Consider the following 13018-nt stretch of genomic DNA (forward strand, 5'->3'; position numbering starts at 1 on the left):
TTTTTTTTGAGTTTTTTTTAAGTGTCCCTACCATGCCTCTCGTATCTTCCCATTCTAGTTTTTTCTTCCTCCTTGACTTTTTCCCCTGCTTTTGCAATGTCTGTGAGCTTAGTTTTGGCATGTTTTGGTTTTTTGCACTGCTCTGATATAATCCCGGTCCATTTTCTTATAGTCACTAAATTGCCCAAATTTCAAAAATTTTTTTTTTTTCTCTTCCAATTGCAATTCCTTTGATGCTATCTCCATTCCAGCGTGTTTCTCGGTCCTTCTTCTGTCTTTTGGCCTTCAGCGGGGATCCATTTTGGCAAGCTTTGCTGCATGTGCCTGCACTTGATAGCATACGGGAAAAAATTTTTTTCTTTTTTTTTTATTTTGTTTAGGCGTCCATGCCATGCCCCTCGTATCTTCCCATCAAAGTTTTTTCTTCCTCCTTGACTTTTTCCCCTGCTTTTGCAATGTCTGTGAGCTTAGTTTTGGCATGTTTTGGTTTTTTGCACTGCTCTGATATAATCCCGGTCCATTTTCTTATAGTCACTAAATTGCCCAAATTTCAAAAATTTTTTTTTTTTCTCTTCCAATTGCAATTCCTTTGATGCTATCTCCATTCCAGCGTGTTTCTCGGTCCTTCTTCTGTCTTTTGGCCTTCAGCGGGGATCCATTTTGGCAAGCTTTGCTGCATGTGCCTGCACTTGATAGAATACGGGAAAAATGTTTTTCTTTTTTTTTATTCTGTTTAAGCATCCATGCCATGTCCCTCATAACTTCCCATCCAAGTTTTGTCTTCCTCCTTGACTTTTTCCCCTGCTTTTGCGACATCCGTGAGCTTAGTTTTGGCATGTTTTGGTCCTTTGCAACGCAGCTGATTTCCTCACAGACCATTTCTTGAAGACACTAAAAGTGCCGATTTTCTGGTTTTTGGGGGGTTTTTTTCAGTTGCATTTCATTTGATGCTATCTCCTTTCCAGAGTGTTTGTAAGCCTTTCTTTTCGGATTCGCAAGATTCCGTTTCCCTTCCCGAAAGGAAATTTCATTTCCTTTCGGGAAGGGAAACGGAATCTTGCGATTTCAATGGGGACCAAGAGAGGAATCTTTGGTGCATGTCCCTGCACTTGAGGACATGCCATGCCTTTTGATGGCTTTGACTTTGGGAAAGATTTTTTCCTTTTTTTTTTGAGTTTTTTTTAAGTGTCCCTACCATGCCTCTCGTATCTTCCCATTCTAGTTTTTTCTTCCTCCTTGACTTTTTCCCCTGCTTTTGCAATGTCTGTGAGCTTAGTTTTGGCATGTTTTGGTTTTTTGCACTGCTCTGATATAATCCCGGTCCATTTTCTTATAGTCACTAAATTGCCCAAATTTCAAAAATTTTTTTTTTTTCTCTTCCAATTGCAATTCCTTTGATGCTATCTCCATTCCAGCGTGTTTCTCGGTCCTTCTTCTGTCTTTTGGCCTTCAGCGGGGATCCATTTTGGCAAGCTTTGCTGCATGTGCCTGCACTTGATAGAATACGGGAAAAATGTTTTTCTTTTTTTTTTATTATGTTTAAGCATCCATGCCATGGCCCTCATAACTTCCCATCCAAGTTTTGTCTTCCTCCTTGACTTTTTCCCCTGCTTTTGCGACATCCGTGAGCTTAGTTTTGGCATGTTTTGGTCCTTTGCAACGCAGCTGATTTCCTCACAGACCATTTCTTGAAGACACTAAAAGTGCCGATTTTCTGGTTTTTGGGGGGTTTTTTTCAGTTGCATTTCATTTGATGCTATCTCCTTTCCAGAGTGTTTGTAAGCCTTTCTTTTCGGATTCGCAAGATTCCGTTTCCCTTCCCGAAAGGAAATTTCATTTCCTTTCGGGAAGGGAAACGGAATCTTGCGATTTCAATGGGGACCAAGAGAGGAATCTTTGGTGCATGTCCCTGCACTTGAGGACATGCCATGCCTTTTGATGGCTTTGACTTTGGGAAAGATTTTTTCCTTTTTTTTTTGAGTTTTTTTTAAGTGTCCCTACCATGCCTCTCGTATCTTCCCATTCTAGTTTTTTCTTCCTCCTTGACTTTTTCCCCTGCTTTTGCAATGTCTGTGAGCTTAGTTTTGGCATGTTTTGGTTTTTTGCACTGCTCTGATATAATCCCGGTCCATTTTCTTATAGTCACTAAATTGCCCAAATTTCAAAAATTTTTTTTTTTTCTCTTCCAATTGCAATTCCTTTGATGCTATCTCCATTCCAGCGTGTTTCTCGGTCCTTCTTCTGTCTTTTGGCCTTCAGCGGGGATCCATTTTGGCAAGCTTTGCTGCATGTGCCTGCACTTGATAGCATACGGGAAAAAATTTTTTTCTTTTTTTTTTATTTTGTTTAGGCGTCCATGCCATGCCCCTCGTATCTTCCCATCAAAGTTTTTTCTTCCTCCTTGACTTTTTCCCCTGCTTTTGCAACGTCTGTGAGCTTAGTTTTGGCATGTTTTGGTTTTTTGCACTGCTCTGATATAATCCCGGTCCATTTTCTTATAGTCACTAAATTGCCCAAATTTCAAAAATTTTTTTTTTTTCTCTTCCAATTGCAATTCCTTTGATGCTATCTCCATTCCAGCGTGTTTCTCGGTCCTTCTTCTGTCTTTTGGCCTTCAGCGGGGATCCATTTTGGCAAGCTTTGCTGCATGTGCCTGCACTTGATAGCATACGGGAAAAAATTTTTTTCTTTTTTTTTTATTTTGTTTAGGCGTCCATGCCATGCCCCTCGTATCTTCCCATCAAAGTTTTTTCTTCCTCCTTGACTTTTTCCCCTGCTTTTGCAATGTCTGTGAGCTTTTTTTTGGCATGTTTTGGTTTTTTGCACTGCTCTGATATAATCCCGGTCCATTTTCTTATAGTCACTAAATTGCCCAAATTTCAAAAATTTTTTTTTTTTCTCTTCCAATTGCAATTCCTTTGATGCTATCTCCATTCCAGCGTGTTTCTCGGTCCTTCTTCTGTCTTTTGGCCTTCAGCGGGGATCCATTTTGGCAAGCTTTGCTGCATGTGCCTGCACTTGATAGCATACGGGAAAAATGTTTTTCTTTTTTTTTTATTTTGTTTAGGCGTCCATGCCATGCCCCTCGTATCTTCCCATCAAAGTTTTTTCTTCCTCCTTGACTTTTTCCCCTGCTTTTGCGACATCCGTGAGCTTAGTTTTGGCATGTTTTGGTCCTTTGCAACGCAGCTGATTTCCTCACAGACCATTTCTTGAAGACACTAAAAGTGCCGATTTTCTGGTTTTTGGGGGGTTTTTTTCAGTTGCATTTCATTTGATGCTATCTCCTTTCCAGAGTGTTTGTAAGCCTTTCTTTTCGGATTCGCAAGATTCCGTTTCCCTTCCCGAAAGGAAATTTCATTTCCTTTCGGGAAGGGAAACGGAATCTTGCGATTTCAATGGGGACGAAGAGAGGAATCTTTGGTGCATGTCCCTGCACTTGAGGACATGCCATGCCTTTTGATGGCTTTGACTTTGGGAAAGATTTTTTCCTTTTTTTTTTGAGTTTTTTTTAAGTGTCCCTACCATGCCTCTCGTATCTTCCCATTCTAGTTTTTTCTTCCTCCTTGACTTTTTCCCCTGCTTTTGCAATGTCTGTGAGCTTAGTTTTGTCATGTTTTGGTTTTTTGCACTGCTCTGATATAATCCCGGAACATTTTCTTATAGTCACTAAATTGCCCAAATTTCAAAAATTTTTTTTTTTTCTCTTCCAATTGCAATTCCTTTGATGCTATCTCCATTCCAGCGTGTTTCTCGGTCCTTCTTCTGTCTTTTGGCCTTCAGCGGGGATCCATTTTGGCAAGCTTTGCTGCATGTGCCTGCACTTGATAGCATACGGGAAAAAATTTTTTTCTTTTTTTTTTATTTTGTTTAGGCGTCCATGCCATGCCCCTCGTATCTTCCCATCAAAGTTTTGTCTTCCTCCTTGACTTTTTCCCCTGCTTTTGCAATGTCTGTGAGCTTAGTTTTGGCATGTTTTGGTTTTTTGCACTGCTCTGATATAATCCCGGTCCATTTTCTTATAGTCACTAAATTGCCCAAATTTCAAAAATTTTTTTTTTTTCTCTTCCAATTGCAATTCCTTTGATGCTATCTCCATTCAAGCGTGTTTCTCGGTCCTTCTTCTGTCTTTTGGCCTTCAGCGGGGATCCATTTTGGCAAGCTTTGCTGCATGTGCCTGCACTTGATAGAATACGGGAAAAATGTTTTTCTTTTTTTTTTATTCTGTTTAAGCATCCATGCCATGGCCCTCATAACTTCCCATCCAAGTTTTGTCTTCCTCCTTGACTTTTTCCCCTGCTTTTGCGACATCCGTGAGCTTAGTTTTGGCATGTTTTGGTCCTTTGCAACGCAGCTGATTTCCTCACAGACCATTTCTTGAAGACACTAAAAGTGCCGATTTTCTGGTTTTTGGGGGGTTTTTTTCAGTTGCATTTCATTTGATGCTATCTCCTTTCCAGAGTGTTTGTAAGCCTTTCTTTTCGGATTCGCAAGATTCCGTTTCCCTTCCCGAAAGGAAATTTCATTTCCTTTCGGGAAGGGAAACGGAATCTTGCGATTTCAATGGGGACCAAGAGAGGAATCTTTGGTGCATGTCCCTGCACTTGAGGACATGCCATGCCTGTTGATGGCTTTGACTTTGGGAAAGATTTTTTCCTTTTTTTTTTGAGTTTTTTTTAAGTGTCCCTACCATGCCTCTCGTATCTTCCCATTCTAGTTTTTTCTTCCTCCTTGACTTTTTCCCCTGCTTTTGCAATGTCTGTGAGCTTAGTTTTGGCATGTTTTGGTTTTTTGCACTGCTCTGATATAATCCCGGTCCATTTTCTTATAGTCACTAAATTGCCCAAATTTCAAAAATTTTTTTTTTTTCTCTTCCAATTGCAATTCCTTTGATGCTATCTCCATTCCAGCGTGTTTCTCGGTCCTTCTTCTGTCTTTTGGCCTTCAGCGGGGATCCATTTTGGCAAGCTTTGCTGCATGTGCCTGCACTTGATAGCATACGGGAAAAAATTTTTTTCTTTTTTTTTTATTTTGTTTAGGCGTCCATGCCATGCCCCTCGTATCTTCCCATCAAAGTTTTTTCTTCCTCCTTGACTTTTTCCCCTGCTTTTGCAACGTCTGTGAGCTTAGTTTTGGCATGTTTTGGTTTTTTGCACTGCTCTGATATAATCCCGGTCCATTTTCTTATAGTCACTAAATTGCCCAAATTTCAAAATTTTTTTTTTTTCCTCTTCCAATTGCAATTCCTTTGATGCTATCTCCATTCCAGCGTGTTTCTCGGTCCTTCTTTTGTCTTTTGGCCTTCAGCGGGGATCCATTTTGGCAAGCTTTGCTGCATGTGCCTGCACTTGATAGAATACGGGAAAAATGTTTTTCTTTTTTTTTATTCTGTTTAAGCATCCATGCCATGGCCCTCATAACTTCCCATCCAAGTTTTGTCTTCCTCCTTGACTTTTTCCCCTGCTTTTGCGACATCCGTGAGCTTAGTTTTGGCATGTTTTGGTCCTTTGCAACGCAGCTGATTTCCTCACAGACCATTTCTTGAAGACACTAAAAGTGCCGATTTTCTGGTTTTTGGGGGGTTTTTTTCAGTTGCATTTCATTTGATGCTATCTCCTTTCCAGAGTGTTTGTAAGCCTTTCTTTTCGGATTCGCAAGATTCCGTTTCCCTTCCCGAAAGGAAATTTCATTTCCTTTCGGGAAGGGAAACGGAATCTTGCGATTTCAATGGGGACCAAGAGAGGAATCTTTGGTGCATGTCCCTGCACTTGAGGACATGCCATGCCTTTTGATGGCTTTGACTTTGGGAAAGTTTTTTTCCTTTTTTTTTTGAGTGTTTTTTAGGTGTCCATACCATGCCCCTCGTATCTTCCCATTCTAGTTTTTTCTTCCTCCTTGACTTTTTCCCCTGCTTTTGCAACGTCTGTGAGCTTAGTTTTGGCATGTTCTGGTTTTTTGCACTGCTCTGATATAATCCCGGTCCATTTTCTTATAGTCACTAAATTGCCCAAATTTCCCTTTTTTTTTTTTTTTTTCTCCTCCAATTGCAATTCCTTTGATGCTATCTCCATTCCAGCGTGTTTCTCGGTCCTTCTTCTGTCTTTTGGCCTTCAGCGGGGATCCATTTTGGCAAGCTTTGCTGCATGTGCCTGCACTTGATGGCATGTGGGAAAAATGTTTTTCTTTTTTTTTATTTTGTCTAAGTGTCCATGCCATGCCCCTCGTATCTCCCCATTCTAGTTTTGTCTTCCTCCTTGACTTTTTCCGCCGCTTTTGAAAGATCTCTTAGCTTAGTGTTTTTCTCTTTTGGTCTTTTTTACTGTACTGGATATAATTCTGTTCGATTTTCTTGTAGTCACTAACTTTCCCATTTCTGTTTTTTCTTCACAATTGCAATTCCTTGGATGATATCTCCATTCCATTGTGTTTGCGAGTCCTTTTGTTGTCTTTTGGGCCATTGCATTGGGCTTTTCTGGATCCATTTGGTGCTGGCCCTCTGAGACATGGGGGATGCTTCTGTTCGCAAGAGGCACCCTGCAGCATCCTCCACCCCCCACAACCAAACCTTGCCACACAATTTAATACAAGTACCCCCACATGTTCCCAATATTATGTTTATCTTTTAGAAAAATACTTAACACACTACTGTCCCACAGCAGTGAGAAGGGAGTTAAATCACCTTTACAGCACTTTTCTACAGGGATAGAAAACCTGTTAATCCAGGATGAGAGACTTGTCATCAGGATGTTTTCTTGAAGGCAATGCCATGTTCTCCTGAGCTAGTTGATGGGGACAGGGAGCAGAATAGCCACCCTGTAATCAAGGAGTAAGCAGGTAGTGACCTGCTGACCCACTTAGGTGCTCACAAATCTATGGGAATAGATGGGATCCATTCTAGCATGATGAGGGAGTTGGCAGATGAGCTTGCAAAGCCGCTCTCAATCATTTACCATGAGTCCTGGCTCCCTGGGGAGGTCCCAGATGACTCAAGGTTACCCAATGTTAACCCATCCATAAGAAGGGCCAAACGGAGGATCTGGGAAACTACAGACCTGTCAGTCTGACCTCACTGCCAAGGTCTCAGTGAGGTCAGTCTGACTTTACTGTTCCAAGTATAGATGGAATAGATCATCTTGAGTAAAACCCCACTTCACCTACAGGATGCCCAAGCAATCAGACCCAGCCAGCATGGATTTTGAAGGGGCAGGCCTCGCCTGACCAACCCTATTTCCCTTTAGGACCAGGGGACCTGCCTGGTATCTGAGGGAGAGTCTGTGGATGTTGTCTACCTGGACTAGTGAAGGCTCTGGAGCACAAGTCCTATGAGGAGTGGCTGAGGGAGCTGGGGGTGTTTAGCACGGAGAGGAGGAGGCTCAGGGGAGACCTTACCACTCTCTATGGCTACCTGAAAGGAGGGTGCAGCCAGGTGAGGGGTGGCACCTTCTCCCAGGAAGCCAGCAATAGCACAAGACACAAGCTGTGGAAGGGGAGGTTTAGGCTGGACATTAGGAAGAAGTTCTTTCACTGAAAGAGTGATTAAATAATGGAATGGGCTGCCCGGGGAGGTGGTGCAGTCACTGTCCCTGGAGGTTTTTAAGAAAAGACTGTATGTAGCACTTAGTGCCATGGTCTAATTGACAAAGTAGTGTTAGGTCATCGATAGGATTCAATGATCTTAAAGGTCTTTTTTCAACCTAGTAGATTCTGCGAAATAGAATGTGAAATTTAATTTAAGTGTGAAATTTAATTTAAGTGTGAATTTTTTTTAAGAGTGCAGAGCATAGGTTTTCTGGAAGCGTCAGTGACAAAGTGAGATTGCGATATTTTGCAGTTACTGAAGAGGAGCAGGTAGCAATCCTGCAATCCGGGGTTCGAGCTGCGCACTTCCCCGCAGCAAGGGCGGAGGCGTCAGCGCGGCGCGGCGCGGCGCGGACCCATCGAAGCGCAGCGCGGACCCATCGAAGCTCAGCGCTCCCCCCGCCAGTCCCCCGTGGGCTCGCCCAAGGACCGCCCCTTGCAGTCCCACCGCGCCCCCGCCCCTCAGAGCTGCTGCCAAGGGAGACTACGTTTCCCGGCGTGCCGCGCGGGCCAGGGCCGTACCATGTGCTAGGTGCAGGGGGGAGCGGCGTGGCGCGCGCGAGTTGAAGTGCCGGCGAAGCGGTCGGTAAGTGCCGCTCCGAGCGCCGGCGGAGCGCCCGGGCCGTCCCTCCCTCACAGCCCCCGCGGCCGCCCCGGCCGTGCCGGGGACTCCGCGCCCGGGTGGCGAATGCCGCCCGCAGCTGCGGCCCCGGCGGCGGGGACTCGGTTGTCGCAGCGTTCGCCGAGGCCGGGGCTGTTCGTGGAGGCTAGAGAGGCGCGGGGCGCGGAAGCTGCTCCGGGAGAGCCGGCCCGGCCTGAAGAGGAACGGAGAGCAGGCGGCGCCGGCCCCTCGTGTCCTTCACGGGCAGATCCCGGGCGCGGCGGCGGACGCGGGCCTGGCGGCCGGAGCGGCCCGGCCGGGGCTTTGAGCGGCGCCGGCTCTCACGGTCCTCGGGGCGGTCAGCGGTCACCGCCGCTCCCGGGCCGCGGCAGGCGGCGGTGGGGTCACCTTCGGGGCTCGGACAGGGAACCGGCACCGTCCCGGCTGCCCCTGCCGGGAACAGGAGAAGCCTGGCTGTAACGTGGGGGACACCTAGGTGCGCCAAGTTGTGTCAAAGTCAAAGGAGCCACCTCACTCAGGTGAAAAAAGAGCTGGAGGTGATCTATCAACGCAGGGCTTAATAATGAGAGGCAGTGACATCCCAAGGCTTGTTTCACAGCTGACAGGGCCCTTAAGATATCCCTAGGGGTGTCATAATGGCTCATTTACATGGAAAAGGCTCCACTATACCTTATGCAAAACTTTGAAATACAATTTACTTTAGAGAATTCTATTTCTGTACCTCCTATTGGAGGGGTTTTAGTTATTCCCTTTTTATTGCTTCAACATGCTAAGCATGAAAGTAGGAACTTTCTTGCAGAAAATTCAGCTTTGCTGCCTGTTTATTTGCTGCCTAAAGTTCCCATCTTCTCTTTGTGACGTACAGCTGGCGGGTATGGCAATAGATGTGATGTAACAAACTGCAGATTATAGCTTCAGGTAGGAATAACATGCAAGAACAGATGGACCTGAATCCTGCTTTCAATAAAATGTTCTTTTAGTAGTTGAGAAAGTGAAGGAAAAAAATAATGAAAAGGAGAGGCATATTTTCTGTTAAGAAAATGTTGCTGCACCTTTCACTTTTCAATAAAGGAAATTTTATGGAAATATACAAGGAGCACAAACTGTTTAATTAAAATACTTTGCAAAAAAATGCCTTTTGAAGGTGACAGAGGATACAAGAGATCTCTGTACAAAAAAAGATTGGTCCTGCTGGAAGAAACCCCAAAATTTCTAGAATTCCAGTGTGGCAGGGGAAGGAGGGCGACTTTTTTTTTGTGAAGTGCGTGTACATTTGTCTGCAGTCAAGAGTCCAGGTTTATTTTCTGTTGAGTTTGATCATAGATTCAAAGGAGTCCTGGTCAGCCAGCTACCCATTCTGACAGGAGAAAGAGCTGGGTTGCTGCAGGCAGCTGTGACAGGCACTGAAAGAATATGCCTCAGCTTTTCTGCCTCACAATTGCCTAGGGTTTGTAAGGAAATAAAAGGAAATAATAAAATTTAGGTAAGGTTCATGTAGCAAGGTCTCTTGTGTTATATTAGCTTATTTTGCTGATTGTGTTCTTGTGAACTGTTATTGAAAGACTTGACCTGTGTCACTGCATGTGTTTTTTGGTTACAAGGCTCCGAGAGGAAAGGCACAAGCCAGACTGACCCTGCTAAAGCTTCACAATGAGAAGCAGGCAAGTTTCTCAGTCAAGCCTAGGAGTGGGAGGATTAGTAGACTCCATCTTGATGGGGTAAGAGCCTGCACTGTGTCAAGGGTGGTCTTGAGAGCTTGCAGAGAGGTTACAATACCTTTTGATTTGTGGTAGAAGCAGAAGGAATGGTCAGTCATACTTTCTCCCCAGTACCACCCATAGGGAAAGGAAAGAAAAATGTACCTAATTCCTTGTTACCTTTTTTTATATCTGGGTCCTCTATGGTGAATAAAGAAATGGAAAAAATATAAATTAACATGTAATGAGTTACATTTATATGCTGCAAACAATGAATGTAGTGATCCAAAGTGCTTAGTGTGGGAAATGTGTTCATTCCCCACCCTTGTCCCACAGGAAAAAAGTGGTTGAGAAGTGTCTCACCCCAGGCCTGTGTTGGGCCTGTGACAGAGCTAGGAATAGGCTGTATGTTCCTGCAGATTGCTGTTCTGCCAGTACATTCCCTGTCTGGCACTTGAATGGGATGGTGATAATGAGAACACAAATCTCACTTGGTCACTGATCAGGTCCCCCATCTGCATTCTCTGTGGTTGTCTGACACTGCTGGAGTGGCATACAACCTCCTGGGATGCCTTGCCTCTTCCTAGACCACTCATCATCAATGTGGAGCTTTTAGAACTAGCCTAGCAGAGTTTCTAACAAACTTTGGGTGTTGTTGATGTTGCAAGAGCTCTTTTTAAACCTGGGTTTTTATATCATCTGTTGTCCCCTTAAAATCTGCCTATGCTGTGATGTGTTCAAAAATTTGTGTTGAAGAAGTGCCTGTTGATTGGATCAGAATTGACTTTTGGTGATCTCATGCTTCCTTCTGTCTGTCCACCTGTTGTGTCTCCTTGAAAAGCCTTTGGGATCCTGAACAAGTGTATTGTTGCATTCATGCAAGGTCTAGCAGTGAGTTACTTCTGGATTTGTGGCCTGTAGACACTGTTGAGTTAAGAATAGCAATGAGCAACTTACCCCCAGTTGCTGGGTGATTGCTTGAGCTCTTGGCTGGGGGCACTGCTAGCAATGTGTCATTAGGAAAGGAGCAATTAAAACTTGGATTGTCAGGTCCTCTGGGGCTGTGAGCATCTGATCACCAAGTCCTTATCAGATGTTACAGTTGCTGTTTTGTATCTTGGCAGGGTTCATCAGTCATGGCATTAAGGGCCTTGAAATTTGCCTCATTGACAGCAGCTGCTTCTGGCATCTATCTGTATGGAAACAAGTTCCTGGATCCTAATGATTTTGGAGTTGTTCGTGTGGGCCGAGCCATTGCCACAGTAAGTTCTACCATAGCAATGTGCAGGAAGATTCCTAGATGGGTAAGGGAATTGAAGTTCACAAGAACTTGGGATTTTCTGCATTCCCTGTCTGCATTTTCAGCTGGCTTAGGAAATCAGAATGTCTGTAGGGAGCTCTTCAAGTTCTTGACACCGTGGGGAGAAAGGAGGTGGAAGCATGTAAGGAATACATCTGTTGTTAGCACATTTTGGAAAGAGAAAAATGGAGATACTGAGAGCTGTGTCTGCTTCCTTGGGTAGGGTGGGACCTTCAGAGCAAGTGTTCACTTTGGGCCCATGTTTTCTTCAAGGTCAGTCACCCAGGTACTGTGTCCTGCTGCCTTTTAAGAGTGACTTAGGTCAAACCCTGTCCTCTGCATATGCCATTTTTACATTTTGTTATAAGTATCCTGGCTGTGTTGATAAACTAGGGTAACCATTGCACTATGACCTTGGTATGAGATTTGGGGAGAGAAGGACTGCTATTTTGGGGATCATTCTCAAAGCAAGAGTAAAGTGAGGATGGGTGATTACATACTTCTGAGATTGGAGTGGTTTCCAGATGTGCAAAATGAATGCTATATCTGATATTTTTATATATCTGTAAAATGAATGCATCACTGATATTTCTCATAAAACTGGAAATGGAGGCTGCTGCCTTCTCCTTGCCAATGTTCACTGATGAATCCATGAGCAGCCAGGAACATGGAGAGCAGAGACTCTGGAGGGGGTATCAGTCTCCCCGTACCTCACTTGCATTATACATCTGTCACTTCAGGCCACAATCTCCATCATTTACAGACCCCCAGTGGTAAGCAGCTGTCTGTCTGCATTTTCTGTGACTTTTAAGCACTTTGTTAATGAGTTTTACAAGGAGTTGGCTCCTGAGGGCAGATGCAATAAGAAACAAGCTCTGTGGGTTGGCTCAGGTGCCGTGTGCGTGCAGCATCATAAACTGTTGTGAAAAATGAATGGTTTTATCGAAAGGGTGAAGGCAGAAATGCAAACTGTAATCTTTCCTTCTTACTTAACAAGTGCTAAGCTTCATGCTCTGTCCCTGGCCATAAGGTAGTGCTACCTGGTGGCAGGGAGCAGCTTTCCTTTTTAAAGCACAGGAAATTGAGGCGTAGAGAGGGAATGAAGCTTCTTGTTGCTGGAGGAGAATCTATTATTCAGGGTGTTTGGGTTCTCCAATGTGTCCTTGAGTTCTGCCTGCTTGACTAGTGTTTCTCAGTCACTGTTTTTGAGGTAATCTACTGTTTAAGACAAAAATAAATGAGAAATTCCAGTGATGAGACTGTGCAGTTGGTCTGTGTTTTGAGTGATGGTAAGAGACTATTTTCTGAAGAATAGGAAGTAGGGGAAAGGGAAAATTCTTTGCTTTAGATGATGGCAAATCACAGACATGCCTGACTTTCATGTTCTCTGCCTTCAGGGAGGTCACAAGTCATTGGCTATAAAGCGCTTCACTGGTCCTGCTCTTAAATGCTTTAGAGGGTTCTATACCCATAGCTGCAAGCAGTGACCCCAAAACCAAGCTACCAGTGCTCAGTCTTCTGTAGGTGATGGCAGCATGTGTTAAAATCTGTGTGTATACTTTTAAAAAAGAATGTTCTGTCTCTTTCTGATTTCTTAGTTTCCTCTGGTATGTATGACTGCATGTGTTTGAGTTGCTTCTGAGAGATTCTTTAGTCTTGCTGCACCAGTGACCTCTGCCTTCCCTGCTCATTTTTGGACAGTCAGAAGTCAGCTCTCATCTGAGCACAGGCAGCTTGAACTGCTGTCATTCCTTAGCCATGGACCAGGTGAAGCCAATAGAGCAGACGTTTACTTCTAAGAAGCTCACCTTGGGGATTATT

At 44.2% G+C, this 13018-nt stretch overlaps 1 protein-coding gene across 8 annotated transcripts in view; it reads left to right on the plus strand.

The window, feature by feature from the left end:
* The first annotated feature begins 7957 nt into the window (after nucleotides 1-7957).
* ADCK1 (aarF domain containing kinase 1) overlaps nucleotides 7958-13018 on the plus strand; it is a 72788-nt gene continuing 67727 nt past the window's right edge. The window contains exons 1-3 of one of the 8 annotated variants that reach the window (XM_077180539.1): nucleotides 7968-8164; nucleotides 9802-9918; nucleotides 11022-11159. In XM_077180539.1, the coding sequence (XP_077036654.1) occupies nucleotides 11034-11159 (126 nt within the window). In that variant the 5' untranslated portion in view covers nucleotides 7968-8164; nucleotides 9802-9918; nucleotides 11022-11033. Of the gene's footprint in view, nucleotides 8165-8418; nucleotides 8719-9801; nucleotides 9919-11021; nucleotides 11160-13018 lie in introns of those variants that run through there. The other 7 variants (XM_077180543.1, XM_077180540.1, XM_077180544.1 and 4 more) reach the window with 7 other exon arrangements.

This window comes from Agelaius phoeniceus, chromosome 6, assembly GCF_051311805.1.
Source record: "Agelaius phoeniceus isolate bAgePho1 chromosome 6, bAgePho1.hap1, whole genome shotgun sequence".
NCBI classification, from domain to species: Eukaryota; Metazoa; Chordata; class Aves; order Passeriformes; family Icteridae; genus Agelaius; species Agelaius phoeniceus.